The following is a 15,125-nucleotide window of genomic DNA, read 5'->3' as shown; positions in this document are numbered from 1 at the left end:
TACTATGCTGTATACAGTACCTTTTCCTTTCTTCTGGGTGCCTGGAGTGAGCTTCACTTTGTATCTTTCAAAAGAACAAGAAAAATCACACCATTTACACAGGTGTTAAGTAACTAACTCAACGTGCTGCTAATCTGTCAAATTAAAGTTACTTCTTCAGATAAATCGCTGCAACTTACTTATAGTTTGTCATGGTAGTGTAAGGTGCACATATTGGTATAGCAAAGAGGAGGATATCCTCCAAGTGAGGCTGGCCTGTCAAAGAATTTAGCAGTCTCTCTCCTTCCTAAAATAGCAAAGACAATCCTTGTGAAACTAGAAAACAACATTTAAACAAAAAGCAACAATTAAAGCAATAAAAATAAACCCATCTTTCACTACCGAAGAGGTTGGAATTTGGTCCTTCTCCCTCACAGCCCAAGTGCAGAGAAGTCATAATCCCCATGCGTATATCATACCATAATCTGTTGTCACAGTATTACTGAAATGTACTCAGTGTATCAAGAGATGATGGGCTATTGGAGAAACCCTAGTTTAAAAAAAATCTGATAAGTAAAATCTGAAGGTCCAAGGTTACATGGCTTTTAGTTTTAAATGAGGTAAAGGGGAGTTTCCAAATTTGGTTTATATTTTAGCATAGTCAATTAAGACTTGTTATTACATAAAGAAAGTACATACTTTTCCTCTTATTAAAGAGTCCAGTAAACAATTTTGTAAAGTAAACGAACTTTTAGTCTAAAGAACTATTTTCATCACAGTTAGATTTTATTGTGTCAGCCTATAGGGGATATGAGATCATCCACTATTCTGAGGTCTTGATGGAGTTAATCAGGTGAAGACAAAGGGAAAACTACTTAATGGGTTTGTCAAATCCTTGTTATTTTAACCAAGTTTTGTTGGAACTTGTGTATTTATTACCTTAATACTATGCACTAATACAGCCATACAACTGAGAGACTAGGAAGGTCACATTGAAGCTCTCCACTAGAAAAACATTAACTGATTTGATCCTTATAATAAAGAAACATTAATACCTGGATTGACAATTCACATCCTAACTGTGACTGAAAAAGCCAAGTTATAATGCAGTGATGATACGTCTGAACTCATGGGGTCTGTACCAAAGTCACAATCAATAAACCTCAGTTGTCATTACGCATAGTGACTAGCACCCTTCTGGAAGGCCAAGTGCTTCACCTTTGTGACATGCCCAATCTCCTCCAAGTTAGGAATTGTAAACCTCACTGACACTCCTCAAACTGGGTTAGCAGATAGGACCTTGGGGTCCAGGCCATTGGCAGTGTTGAGCAGAGATACTTTTAAAAACTTTTTCTAAGCACTTTTATTCTAGCACTTTATTAGAAGTGTGAAGGTGATAAAATTTACCTCATTTTCCTGTTGATCTTGATCCTGTTCCTCCTGCACCACAGATGTAAATAAAGGAAACATTAAGACTTGTAGAACATCAGAATACTTCTCCCAGAAAGGTCACATTCCCAGCAAATAGAAAGTCATGTGTGGGTACAGTCTCCTCAATGCGTATGGAACACCATTTTAAGGGAGAGCTAAGTTAAGTATGTTTGGTACTGCTGCATTTTTATATAGGGTTTTTCTTTCTATCCCCAAACTTCCTTGGCACATGCAAAGGTGGAAGGAGACAGATTTGGGTGGAAATATTGAAATTCAAGCTGCCAATCTACAAAACCCTTTATTGTTTTTTAACTGCACAATTGGTACAATATGACATTAAGAGATCCTCAACACAGCTGGGCCACACACCGTCCCCCTCAGACTTCTAGTTTTGGCGGGTCTGTGCTCCAGTGAAGGCCAGGGAGCACTCTCCTAGTTTCTTGGGTTGGTGCCTCTTACAACTATTAAAAATTAGTCCTGACATTATATACACTGTTCTCAAAAAACACTGATCTAAATAAAGTGGCAACTACACAAACGCAGTAGAGTAAGCAGTTCTGCAAGCACTACACAGACTCAGTTTAATATTTCTAGTACAATAAAGTAATGATTTAACAGCCTGAGCAGCAAGATGCTGCAAAGTGTGGGGAATGAAACGGGTCTACAGTGTTTACCTTCTCCTCCTGCTGATCTTCCAGAGCCATGTCCTGGAACTCATGTGTTAGTACTTCTACCGGGGGGGTTTCTTCTTTACGACCTGCATCAACCTGATGGCCACCCTTTGGTTTCTGGGCTTGTTTCTTTACTGATTCTTCTTTTATTTTTCCTTTTTTACCTTTCTTCACTTTTTCTTCTTTGCTTGACCCTGCAGACTAGATTTCACATATGAAAATGATTTAAACCTACACCCATGCACAGACCAAACAATTCAAAGGAAAAGCCATAGTTATTTTGGCTTACACCCAATAGCTTCATTATGAGCTCTCTATCTTCTTCATCCTGGTCCTTGTACTTCTCTTTCATTTTTTTCATTTTACTCTGCAGAGAAGAAAAATGGGGGTTAATAGTTTAGCAAATAATAAAAAGGAATTTCTGCAAATATCGACATAGAGCTCAATTCTTCACTGGCATATGGTCTCTCTCTGTTCTTTTTAGTTTAAGCACTGTGTTAACCCAACAGATGTCATTTCTATTCAGAGAAATAAAAAGTGCTGAATGTTAGTCAATCAACAATTGTTATTAAACACAGACAACTATTCAAGTGAGTCTAAATTTGTCAGATGCCTGGAGATGTTCGAATATGCAAATTGGAATATTGGGCAAATGCAAAAAAAAATTAAACATATGATATGTGTCTTTAAGAGGGCCCTTTTCATTGGGTAAATCTAATCAATTCTGCAGCTTCATCCATTCTACCTTCTGTCCTCGTTTCATGGGCTGAGGGGCTGACATGCTCTTGTTTGAAACAGGAGAAGATGGGGGCTGCGTGCTGGTCTCTCTTTCCTTTCCTTCAGGTAGTTCTAAATCCTCTATATCATGTTGCTGCTTCTTTTTCTTGATTTCCCTACGAGAAAAATAATCATTGGGATATGCCCTCCTACAGGGTTCTGTGGTATGAAACGACAATGATCTTACGTTAACATAGCACCTGTCTTCCCAAAGGATACATCTCTACAAGTTCAGTCAATAGACCAATTAAGAACAAGAACACGGGAAAATAAGTCACATCTATAATAAAAGATTCAAAATTTAAACATAGAAGCCAATGATGAAGTGATTCAACACCACATGAGAAACTGCTGACTTGCCACTACTGGTCCCGGAAGATACACACTGGGATACAAGGCTACTTCTGGGTCTGTGTTCCCAGAGGAGGCCAAGGTAGGAACTCGCCAAGCTCAAAGCTCTTGGTTTCCCCTCCCCCCGGACCACGGAACTGCAGGCAGCCCTGCTGCTTCAGCCAGTGTCTTTCATTTTTATCAAAATAAGTAATGTTTTGTCCAAAAAAAAATACAGAACTCTTCTTTCTGAGGGGAGGCCCATCTTTCCCCAGAGAACAGAATCCACTAAGCAGTGAGCACCTCCTGGCACATTGGAAAGCTGGCACCTGTAGCTCCAGCCTCGGAGCCGGTGCCTATACAAGGAGCCGCATATTAATTTCTGAAGAGCCACAGGTTGGCCACCCCTGACCTAAAGGTTCCTGGTTCAAGCCTTGGCTTTGACAAGTGTAACCAGAGTGAAAGGGAGGATGCCTAGAAGAAGACATGGTCAGATTAGTTGATGTCAACGTGGGTCAGGCAGCCACCTAGCTGGAAACTGGGAAGCTCTTTAAGCAACCACATCCAGAAAGGAAATTGGTGCCCCTTTGGCTCCAACTCCTATGTTCCACCTCAAGGGCTGGCAAGAGAGGCTGCTGGGCTTAGAACTGAGTTTGGATTCAGTTCCTGCCTTGTTCGCACACAGAAGCATGGGACCATTACCACAGCATCTTTGGGGGAAATAGTATTCTGTGGCATAGAAACCTCAACTAGATCACAAGCCCCTACAAATACATTTCCACAGTGCATAAGCTATCTTTTATATTCTGAACCAGACCTTTGAAATTACCCAGTATCCCAACAAAAAAATCCAATTCTTCCAGCTAATAAAAACCAGCTCCTTTGTGGTCACAGTGTCTGTTATATCCATATCGTTAATTTCAAGTGGCAAGAAACACACTGCAAGTGACTTCCTCAGAAAAGGTTAACTCCTCCTTAAGAAACGAGGACTTTCATACATGGAGATATTTAGATCTTTCCTCCCCTAAAACGAAGACATTCTTACCTTCTCTCCTTGGCTGACAAGTGTCTTCGCCCATGTGACTTACTGTCACTCTAAAAATGTGAAAGAAAGTTATAGTTCATTATTTCCACTCATAAAAATCACACGCTGTGCTACTTGTTTGAAGAGCTTATCAGGGAGCTTACCAGGTTAGATGCTTCCTCTTTTGTAACCATTTTCTGGTGGGATCTGTGAAGACTGAAAGGTGCAGCATGTCGTTAGAGAAATAACAGTCTGATAACACAGTCCTGACAAAGGAGCTGCTGCCACAACTGGGACAAACTAATTCAGACTTGTCTATTGGGCATCACGTCCAGGAAAGATCATTTCCTTTTCTGAACAGGTAAGTGGCGTCGGCACTATGTTGCAGCTGGGGGATTATAAATAAGTGTGCTTTTGCACACCACCCCAATGTACCCTCTATAATGGGTAATGAAGTCTCTTGGTTTAGTGACCAGACACATTTAACCTAGCATTAAATCCAAATCTCTTGAGTTTGGATTTTCAAAGCAGCCTAAGGAAACTGAGTGCCTCTGAAAGCTTCACTGAAAGCCCCAGCTTTGATAAATGAAATAAGTGCCAGAGAAACTGTGAAGCAGGCTCTCAGAGATCTTCCCCAGTTAGGTCTTTATTGCACATACTCAAATCCCCCACACACAAAGCATTGTTTTTACAGCTGTAATACCTATTAAATAAACCCCAACTGAATGAATTGGAAACTGAAGTCCGATTGCTTGGGAGGACGGGTTGCAGTTTTCCCCGACTCACCCCTAAGTGCCTCAATGTCTAGGGTGAGAGCAGTTCATTCTTATGCCCATTCATTTCTTGCCCGTGAAGCTGCTAAGTAGCGAGGACAGGGGGTAAGTGGTAGGAAGATTAGCCACTGGCATGAATTGGAGATCACCATCTCATTTCAGGTGGCAATAATTTTCAGTCACTACCATCTTGAATAAGAACAGAAGTGATCTTAGGCTTCCCATTTCCTAGGTCCTGGTAGACCACTTGAATGGAAGAAGGTTGGTCTCCCCGAGGAGGAAAAATTGTAAAATGCCCTGTGCTTGAAGCGCCCCTAGCAGCCAATATATCTTGATTTTTTATAGAGTCCCACATGGCATTCTCATAAGCAAACTAGGGAAATGTGGTCTAGATGAAGTTACTATAAGGTGGGTGCACAACTGGTTGAAAGACTGTACTCAGAGAGCAGTGATCAATGGTTTACTGTCAAACTGGGCGGATGTATCTAGTGGGGTCCCGCAGAGGTCAGTCTTGGGTCTGGTACTATTCACTATCTTCATTAATGACTTGAATAACAAGTGAGAGTATGCTTATTACATTTGCAGATGATGCCAAGCTGGGAGGGGTTGCAAGCACTTTGGAGGACAGGATTAGAATTCAAAATGACCTCAGCAAATTGAAGAATTGGGCTGAATTCAACAAGATGAAATTCAATAAAGATAAGTGAAGTACTCTGCACTTAGGAAGGAAAAATCAAATACACAACTACAAAATGGGGAATAACTAGTTAGGCGGTAGTGCTGCTGAAACGGATCTGGGGGCTATCGTAGATCACAAATTGAATGAGAGTCCACAACGTGATGCAGTTGCAAAAATGGCTAATTTCATTCTGGGGGTGTATTAACAGGAGTGTTGTATGTAAGACACAGGAAGTAACTGTCCCACTCCACTCGGCACTAGTGAGGCCTCAGCTGGAGTACTGTGTCCATTGCTGGGCCCCACGGTTTAGGGAAGATGTGGACAAATTGGAGAGACTCTAGAGGAGAGCAACAAAAACAATACAAGGTTTAGAAAACTTGACCTATGAGGAAAGGTTAAAAAAACCTGGGCATGTTTAGTCTTGAGAAAATAAGATTGAGGAGGGACCTGGTAAGTCTTCAAGTATGTTAAGGGCTGTTGTAAAGAGGACTGTGATCAGTTGTTCTCCATGTTCACTGAAGATAGGAGAAGTAGTAATGGGCTTAATCTGCAACAAGGGAGATTTAGGTTAAATAGTAGGAAAAACTTTCTAACTCTAAGGGTAGTTAAGCTCTGGAACAGGCTTCCAAGGGAGGTCACGGAATTCCCATTGTTGAGATTTTTAAGAACCAGTTGGACAAACACCTGTCAGCGATGGTCTAGGTTTACTTGGGTCCCGCCTCAGGGAAGGGGGCTGGACTTGATGACTTCAAGGTTCCATCCAGCCCTACATTTCTATGTTTCTATAATAGCATTGGCAATGGCCAGAATACCACATATGCCCCAGCCAGAGAATGCATTAGTGCAGTGGTTGCTACAGTCAGGAGAAGGGGGAACAGGATAACCCAAAATGAAGAACTGTGTACCTGTGTAGAGAAGACCATCTAGGAAGGGTGGGGCAGCACTACCAAACATGTATACATTTGTTTTACTTGTTATTCAGGCAGCCTGCACCTTTGAACACTAGGATTAGTCTCATGTACTCACTGCAATCCCTCTTATCACATAGTTTTAAAGCACTGACATTCTTAGAATGGCTCATATTGCTGACAAATGTGGAGGCTCTTTTGGTTACCTTTGTGGCTGAAGATGTGACAGGTCGATTGCAGTGTCTGGATAATTTATCTCCTCCTCCTTCACTTCACTCATCAGCTCCTGACCTTCAGCCTCTTCTTCAGATTCTATATCATCATCTTCAGAGGTTTCCTCTTGTGCTGGTGGCTTGTTTATTCCATCCTTGTCTGCGTGAGCAACATCCTCCTCGAGGTTACTGTCAGCCCTGACTTCAATACCATCAGGCATTTCTTGAGGCAGTGCCTTCTCATCATCAGTGCTGCTATCATCTCCTTCTGGTGCTTCTTCTAAATGAGTTAGGGGAAAAGACATTTCAATGTAAAGACACTTGACTAACACATTATTAATTCAGGGAGCTGAATGCACATCCCAATGTATTTTTAAGAGTTCCCAGTGTGCCCACAGTAAAATATATTAAACCCTGCATAATACCTAGTAGCTCCACTTCTTCTGACACCAGTTCATTGGTACTACTGGTCACAGACTCCATATCCTCATCCTGCATTTTGACCTTTCGCTCGTCTCTGTGTCTCCAAACACAAGATTCTTCCACCTAAATGACAGAAACAGCTCCTTTTTATTGAGCAAAAGGATTTCCAAGGAAACTGGCTTATACCAAACCCAATGAGAAACTGTAGTGAATGATCACCCTACTGATTCTTAGGAGCCCAACACCAATATTCATCATGGGCTCCATTCACCTACTGTTAAAGTCAATGGAAAGAATCTCATTGATTTCTGTGAGGACTGGATCTGGCCAAGAAATTGAAAATGACTATATTAATGCAAGCTCTTGTGTGGAAACCATTTGGCAAATCTTAGTGTCCCTTGTTTGTCTTGACATCATCTTCCTGTTTTTTCAGCATGCCCTTCAATCTCATTCCTCTCCAGAAACAACTTCTTCCTGTCCCTTGAACTCATCTACACATTCCTGAAACTGCCTTCCCTGGTGATTAATACCAGACCTTTACTACCCTTTACATACAGTAACTGTCTTGCCTACTTCAATTTCTTTTCCTTATTTTTAGGTAAAGACTCCTAAGTTTTTGAGCTCCTTTACCAGGGGAGAGGCAAAGGGGGAAAAAAGTGTCAATTATCGAAACCTAATTTTGAAAGCATGTCCCTAAAAGATGAAGGCTAGTGGGAGCCCACTGTAGCTAGTCACACACCCATCCGACTGCACACAAAAAGGGAGCTTCAAGAACTCCTGCTGACACTTTAAACACTTGTTATTAAAAAAAATATCTGGAGGCGCGGTGCTCACAGGGTTGGTTTGTTCTAAATAAATAATTAAAACAACAGGAATCCCACTCCAAGGGGGAAAATATTGAAAGAGTGGCAGCTTCTTTGGTAAGCGTAGCCCATTGTACCCAGTTGGTTTCTTCAGTTGGCTGTTTCTGAGCTGCATGCCCCCCCCCATGAATGAGATTAAAGGTTTCTCTTCCATTCAGAGCAAACAGAATGATAGTGACCTACTGGAAGGGAAGGTGCTTATGGGAATTGAGGATTGTTGTGAACGATTACAGTTTTATGTTCATGTAAGAAAAAAGAAGACAAATGTAACCAATGAATGGGACAGTACCTTAAATAAGAAGCTAAATCCCATCATAAGATATGAAGGTGGAAGAAAGTTTTTTTTCCCTGGGGGGGAAAAAAGGAAAACATAAGGTGGTTTAAATATATAAACATTTTTTGCCAACTTCTTGCAGTGATCCTTGTCACTGTAGAAGATACAGACTTTCCAGACAATTGTGGTTTACTCTTCAAGTTCTCACCTCTTATCATGAAGCTTCCTGTAGTCAGATATTCTCCAGTTGGTGCTGTTTTAGACACCTAAGAAAAGTACCACATATCATATACTTAATAAAGTACCGTAGAAAACTGTGCCTCACTGAGTAATAACAGTAATAAAAATGAGCATTTAAGATAACTGTGTTTCTGATTTCTAAGAACAGCTTTGTAACTTCACAAAGTGAAGAGTATTATAGGGAGGATTGCTGAGGAACAACCTCCCATCACCTGAAGCCTTTAAATCATCACTGGATGTCTTTCTAGTCTGTCTGCTCTAGTTCAACCATACGTTACTGGGCTCAATGTCGAAATCACTGGATAACATTTTATAAACTGGGTTATGCAGGGGGATCAGATCTGAGCATAACAGTCGCCTCTGGCCTTAAAAATCTATGAATCTGAGGGCTTGTTTTCACTACCACGGTTAAGATACGCTACTCCAGCTACGTGACTAACATAGCTGGAGTTGATGTAGCTTAGCTTAGGTTGACTTATCCCGGTGTCTTCACTGCACTGCGTTGACGGGAGACACTCTCTGGTCGATTTACCTTAATCTTCTTGAGGAGCTGGAGTACAGGGATCGACCGGAGAGCGCTCTGCCATCAATTTAACAGGTCTTCACTAGACCCGCTAAATCGACACCGGTAGCAGTGTTGATCTCCCCAGTAGTGAAGACAAGCCCTCAGTTTCTCCCCAGAGCTGACTTAAGTGGGCTCTGCAATGGAAGACTCCCATTCCACTGCTCCCAGAGCAACACTGGTGCTCTGCTTGCAGGAGGTTCCTTTGAGACCAGCCTTCTTTGCCAGAGGGAAAGTCCTTAATCAGTCTTGAGATTAAAGGTTCAAAGCAAAGCAGAAAGAAATTGTTTTCCCGGTAGGGAAGCAATGAGAGATTCCAACAACTTTTTGGGAACCAGTCTTTCGCTGTTAGGGCCCAAGACAGCAACCAAAACCACACACAGATACTTAAGTAGAGATACAACAAATATCTACATGAGCTAGCCTCAGTTACAATACAGTGCCATGAAGAAAGAACATACTGGAAAGGGTAAACCACAGCAAGCTTGGTGAAATTATGTCAAGTGACTGACTCTAGAAAACAGATCCGCTTTTCATGTTGCCTGCCCATTCTAATGTTCTAGGTGTTTTACAACAAAAACAAACCAACCCTTATTTAATACGTGAGTTAAAGTTCTAACAGAAAATTAAAAACTGATTACACTTTTTAAAAATCATTCCCAAACAATATGACCTGGTGCTGGGGGTACCACACCCTTTGAGGAAACCTGCTGGAGCCCTTGCAGTCCTACCACACCCCGCTCCAGAAAAGGCACAAAGGTAGGTCCTCCAGGCCTGCGCTGAAAGGCTGCAGGGGAGCAGCCAATCAGACCCTAGCAGGCTCAGTTAAAAAGAGCAGCAGGGCCACCTGAGCAAGTCAGTTCCTGACTGGGACTGAAAGGGATAAGACAGACTCTCCAGGCAAGGAGGCCTGGGCGAGACCCTGCGCAAACAGGGAACAAGAAAGTAGAACCCAAGGACTATAACCTAAGGTAATGAGTGAAGGTGATGAGACCGAGTGGGAAGCCATCCAGGAATAGCAGCAGCAACCAAGTAGAGGAAACAGTATGTGGCTGCTGTCTCTAGGGTCCCTGGGTTGGGACCTGGAATAGTGGGTGGGCCCGGGTTCCCCCACCAGCCACAGGAGAAATGGCTTAAGCCTCAAGGAGGGGATAAGACTCTGCATTAAAAGCCCAAGAAAGGGGCTGGGAGTTTAAACAGGATCAGGGATGGGGCTGAAGACCCTGAAGAGGGCCAACCATTCTTTCAACTTTGTTACCCCCAGAAGGGGACTGAAGTTAAGGAGTAAATTGGCTGGAGAGCTGGGATGCTAGAGAACTGCTGATGACAAAGTCTCCAGGGAAAATGCCTGGGCAGGGACAGACTGAAAGCTAGCCCAGAAGGGGCTGAGAACTGAGCCCAAAGGCGGGGCCACAGATACCAACATGGGCACAGTGATAGTCCGTGTTGGAACTTTGTCACCCGGAAGAGATTCTCTCATGCATTTAGACTATGGCTATGTCTACACTACAGCTTATGTTGGCATAACTTAGATCTCCCAGGGGGGTGAATAAATCACCCGCCTGAGAGAGACAAGTTACGCCAACATAAGCGCTGGCGTGGACAGCACTATATCAGCAGAAGAGCTTCTCCCACGACATAGCTACTGCCACTCGTGGAAGCTGAAGTAGTTAAGACGACAGGAGAACGCTCTCCTGTTGGCTTAGAGCAGCTACACCAGTGCAGCTGCACCACGATAAACTCTGTAGGTGGCCATGCCCTATGTGTGACTTAGCCAGAGGGCTGAGCCACTGAAGACCCACCTGATGAGGGCAACAGCCGACGGGCACCGTGAGCTGAGTGTGTGCAGGTTTGCACCCAGCCCACCGGAGGCGCTCACAAGAGAGGAGTGCAGCGCATCACAGACCTTTAACCTCTTTTTAAAAGATGCCGAACCCACAGCATTTCTTGGGTCATGGGCCCATTATACCAAAGATTCACAATCCAAGGCCACTGTGGTAGAGCCACGGAAAACTTGTAAGGACCATCACATATTATACACAATTGTGTTTCTTTTAGTCTTTAATTTCATCTGTGGTGACATTTACATCTACAGTTCCGCACTCATTCTTTCAGAGATTAACTTCTCAAAACTAACAAGCAAGATCTCATTACCTGGTGATGATAGACCCACCAAGCACTAGTGATGATACGAGCATCCCAGGCAGCGCTGTAACATAATGCCATGGTGCCTGCCTCAGTCAGGGTACGGGGAGGGATCGGCTCACCTGTAATGGCAACACCACAACATTTGGGTTATCTGAGCACACGTTTAAAAAGTAACCAGACATTGTAAAAAAGGATCTCAGAGTGGGGATCTACAGAGGCAGTTCCTGAAAGCAATTTTCCTGCACAAAAAAGTACTGTGCTATTATGGCTTTATCACTGGGTTGCACATTAATAAGGAATGGATTCAGACGAAAACCTGTCAACCCAAAATCTGAAGTGAAATGGAGAGTGGACAAAGATGTAGCAGTACATTTTTACTAAAGTCAGTTTTATTTCAAATTGTTTGTTTTTAATAGATTATAAATCAGCGTCAACCACAGATGAATTACCTGTAGGATTCTTGATTACACAGCTAGTTGCACCATGTAGGTCAGCGTGCACATATATATCTCCTAGAACAGGAGAGAGAAGATTGGGACACGTCATTGAGCACACTTAGTTGCTGCACCGATCATTAAGAGAGGGTTCCAAGCTTTAATTAGAAACTGATTTACTTGGATCACTGCCAAAACATTCACATATTCAGGGAAAGTAATTATGTCTACTTGTCAATTATACCCCATACTAGTCATTATTTATTCTGACATCAATATCATGGTGAACTAAGACCTTTGGTATGCTAATATATTGCAGTACTTCTGAATTCTGTATTGTGCTGTAGAACAGGAGTTCTCAATTTTTTTCTTTCTGAGGGCCCCCCCGCAACATCCTATAAAAACTCCACAGCCCATGTGTGCCACAACAACTGTTTTTCTGCATATAAATGGCAGGACCCAGTGTTAGGGGGTATCAAGTAGGGTAAGTGCCTGGGGCCCCACGTCACAGGGGGCCCTATGAAACAAAGTTGCTCAGGCTTCAGCACGCAGTGGCTGGTCTCAGGGCCCCAGGCAGCTGATCTCAGGGCCCCAGGCTTCAAGCCCATGAAGTGGGGCTTCAGCTTTCTGCCCTGGGCCCCAACAAGTCTAATGCCAACCCTGCTTGGCAGCACCCCAAAATCCACTCGCAGCCCCCCAAAGGGTCCGGGACCCTTAGTTGAGAAGCACTGCTGTAGGAAAATACTAGCTATAACTTATGTCCATGACTTATGCTCCTCCATGTGGAACGATGTACAACTGCAAAAGGTAAAGTCTGTTAGTTTGCTTTTTAACTCAGTTCAGGCAATTTCAAAACTATTGGGTGAAGAAGCTGCATTCCATATCACACCTCACACATGGACATAATTATAAAGCTCCAAAGAACTTCAGTCTGAAATTCCAGACAATGTAGAAAAATGAGAATGCATACAAGCAAGCTGAATTTTATACACAAGCTAATAAAGATCTAACAGTGTTCCACAGTTTTGGATGTACAATACAAGCATTTATAACAATCAGCAAAGAAAACAAAAACTATGCTGACATGCTTGATTTAATCTTACTAACCTGATTTCAAATATCGCTTCACAATCATTTCATTCTGCTGTTGATCTCTTCCAGCTATAATGAGGTAATTTTCAGAGCTAATAAACCACAGGAACTTCTCAAACCTGTCAAATTACATCAAACCACGCTGTGTAAAATAACTGGAACTGTTTGCCTATTACAGAAGGTATGTTTTTGCCAGGGTCTCAGTACTTTAATGTATTATAGGTGGAAAGACAGGTATTCTCAAAGATATTTCATTTTGTTGACCAGCTACAGTTTCATACATATGTATATGGCATAAATTCAAGGTATTGTACAAATGTAATTGTGCTGTCAATCATATTCTTTAAAAGGACACATCAAGCAAATTACAGTCTTTTTTTTTTTTTTTTAACTATAATTGCTACTTTTAAAACAGCTGTTTATAAAAAGGGAGAAAGTATTTCTTTTATTTTCCATGTTTACTCTGTGAGCACTTGATATAACTTTGTCTACAGTCAGTCTCCCCAGTTGTTTGTGTGGATCTTTTATATAACAGAGAAGAGAAAATGTTTAAAATTTTAGGAAAACACGGCCCCAATCCCACAAGAGGATCCACACAGGCAAATCCGCATACCCATGCAGAGCAGTCTTGAAGGGGCCCACCTGTGTGGATCTACCGGCAGGACTGGGGCTTATAACTAAAATCACAACAACTGACAAGGGACGTAGGGGTGGGTGTAGTACCAAAACACTACTTTTAACTCTTTTTAGAAAAAAAAAAAACAATTAGATTTCATGTCAACAACGTCCTTTAAGCTTGCACAGAATCACACTGTGAGGGTAACTATCTAAAGTTTACTTGCCAATAAACTTTTCTTGCTTTCTGAATGGTGGTAACTGTTTGAACTTCTTTCAATGTTTGCTTTGTCTTCTTTTCTGCTGATTTGAATGCCTGTTTAGGAAATATGGACATTCCCAATTCTACAAATGCAGTAATCATACAAGCAATAACCAAACAATAAGACAATATGAAGAAAAATACTCCCAAAACGTAGTTTGAGACAGTACAGCCACTCATTTGGCACATATTCAATTTGCAGGCCTAAAAACCATTTCTGCCCAAAATTAGAGGCACGTCATTAAATGCAGTCTTAAAATCTTCATAATTTTGAAAAGGCATGTCTCCATTATCCTGTCATGTAGTTTCTCTAAAATGTGTGCTCTGAAAACAACATCAGCTACCTGATCATAATGGTTCCTGTTAATGCTGCCTCAGCTACTGGTCTGTCAGCATTTCCATTATAAACGCTTTTAAGTAGTTCAAAAGTAAATGATTCAAGGTTGTGACTTGTCAGCCCTACATGTAGGTTAAATTGTTTTGGCAAGCTTGATGGGAGGAGGCTGAAACATTAAATCAGCATAACTGTATTATTCTTAACACAAAAAGGTACATTTGAAAGTTTGGTTTTAGGCTGTAGCAATAAAACAACATCTTTGCTTTTAACTAAATTCAAAACAAACCATAAATACCTTCTCTGCAGCTTCTACTGTCTTCTGTGTTTTTTTGGCAGCATGTCTCTTATGATCATAATATCTGTGAAACACAAATCTATTTACATCTCAGATCCCAGCATATTAATTCATTTTTATAGTTATTTCTTCCCACGGTACTTCATGCCAGCAGTAAATACTCCATTCTGATAATGAAAATGTTTTGTTTGGCTTAGCTTTTTTGCTTATTGCTTGTCACTGTTCATCTGAAAATTGTATCAGTTGAAATTAAGTTACTAATTTATTATCCTCACTCGAAATGTAGAGCCCTGCCTTTATATTTGCTTTGCAGAGAAAATAGCCATTATGTCCTGGGTTTGTTTCTATGCTTGATGTAATTAACATTAAATTAAAATGGTTGTCAGAGACTGGTTAACACAGAAATGGCAAGACAGCATTCTGGGGCAGAGGAATGGACAGTCTATAACTAAGGTAAGGCCACACATGCTAAATATTTCTGTAGGAAAAAGACTAATTTTTTTGATAGTAGCAGAGTCTACTGAAATTAAGCTGATAAGGAGCAGACTACTAAAAAACACACACATTTTAAATCTTACTTTTTAGCATTGGCATATGCAGACAAACTGAGATCAACATCAACCAACAATGGCTTGTTTTTCTGAGGTTTCGTCAGCTGTTTATTCTTATGCTTTTTCTTCTTCCCCTTTGGTTCTTCAATTTCTTTCCAATGATCAGCTTCGTCATCTTCCTCCTCCTCCTCCTCTGATAATACATACGGGTTTCTACCAAAATATAAAAGTATATTGATTGTCTT

General features: G+C 41.5%; 1 protein-coding gene across 1 annotated transcript in view; it reads right to left on the bottom strand.

Annotated features, from left to right (window-relative positions):
- The window catches only part of NEMF (nuclear export mediator factor), a 29,098-nt gene that overhangs the window by 2,086 nt on the left and 11,887 nt on the right, over window positions 1–15,125 (bottom strand). The window contains exons 13-29 of the mRNA XM_029912105.1: window positions 14,908–15,093; window positions 14,330–14,393; window positions 13,663–13,751; window positions 12,836–12,939; window positions 11,744–11,806; window positions 11,301–11,413; window positions 8,553–8,610; window positions 8,360–8,418; window positions 7,210–7,330; window positions 6,779–7,064; window positions 4,377–4,428; window positions 4,234–4,283; window positions 2,827–2,974; window positions 2,371–2,448; window positions 2,085–2,282; window positions 1,387–1,419; window positions 21–286 (exon numbers count right to left, since the gene is read on the bottom strand). Coding sequence (XP_029767965.1) covers window positions 176–286; window positions 1,387–1,419; window positions 2,085–2,282; window positions 2,371–2,448; window positions 2,827–2,974; window positions 4,234–4,283; window positions 4,377–4,428; window positions 6,779–7,064; window positions 7,210–7,330; window positions 8,360–8,418; window positions 8,553–8,610; window positions 11,301–11,413; window positions 11,744–11,806; window positions 12,836–12,939; window positions 13,663–13,751; window positions 14,330–14,393; window positions 14,908–15,093 — 1,813 coding nt within the window. The 3' untranslated portion in view covers window positions 21–175. The remainder of the gene's footprint in view (window positions 1–20; window positions 287–1,386; window positions 1,420–2,084; window positions 2,283–2,370; window positions 2,449–2,826; window positions 2,975–4,233; window positions 4,284–4,376; window positions 4,429–6,778; window positions 7,065–7,209; window positions 7,331–8,359; window positions 8,419–8,552; window positions 8,611–11,300; window positions 11,414–11,743; window positions 11,807–12,835; window positions 12,940–13,662; window positions 13,752–14,329; window positions 14,394–14,907; window positions 15,094–15,125) is intronic.

The sequence above is a fragment of the Terrapene carolina genome, unplaced genomic scaffold (assembly GCF_002925995.2).
Source record: "Terrapene carolina triunguis isolate 2854851 unplaced genomic scaffold, T_m_triunguis-2.0 Scaffold189, whole genome shotgun sequence".
Lineage (NCBI taxonomy): Eukaryota > Metazoa > Chordata > Testudines > Emydidae > Terrapene > Terrapene triunguis.
Note: the sequence above shows the minus strand (reverse complement) of the source record. Positions and strands in the feature narration are given on the sequence as shown.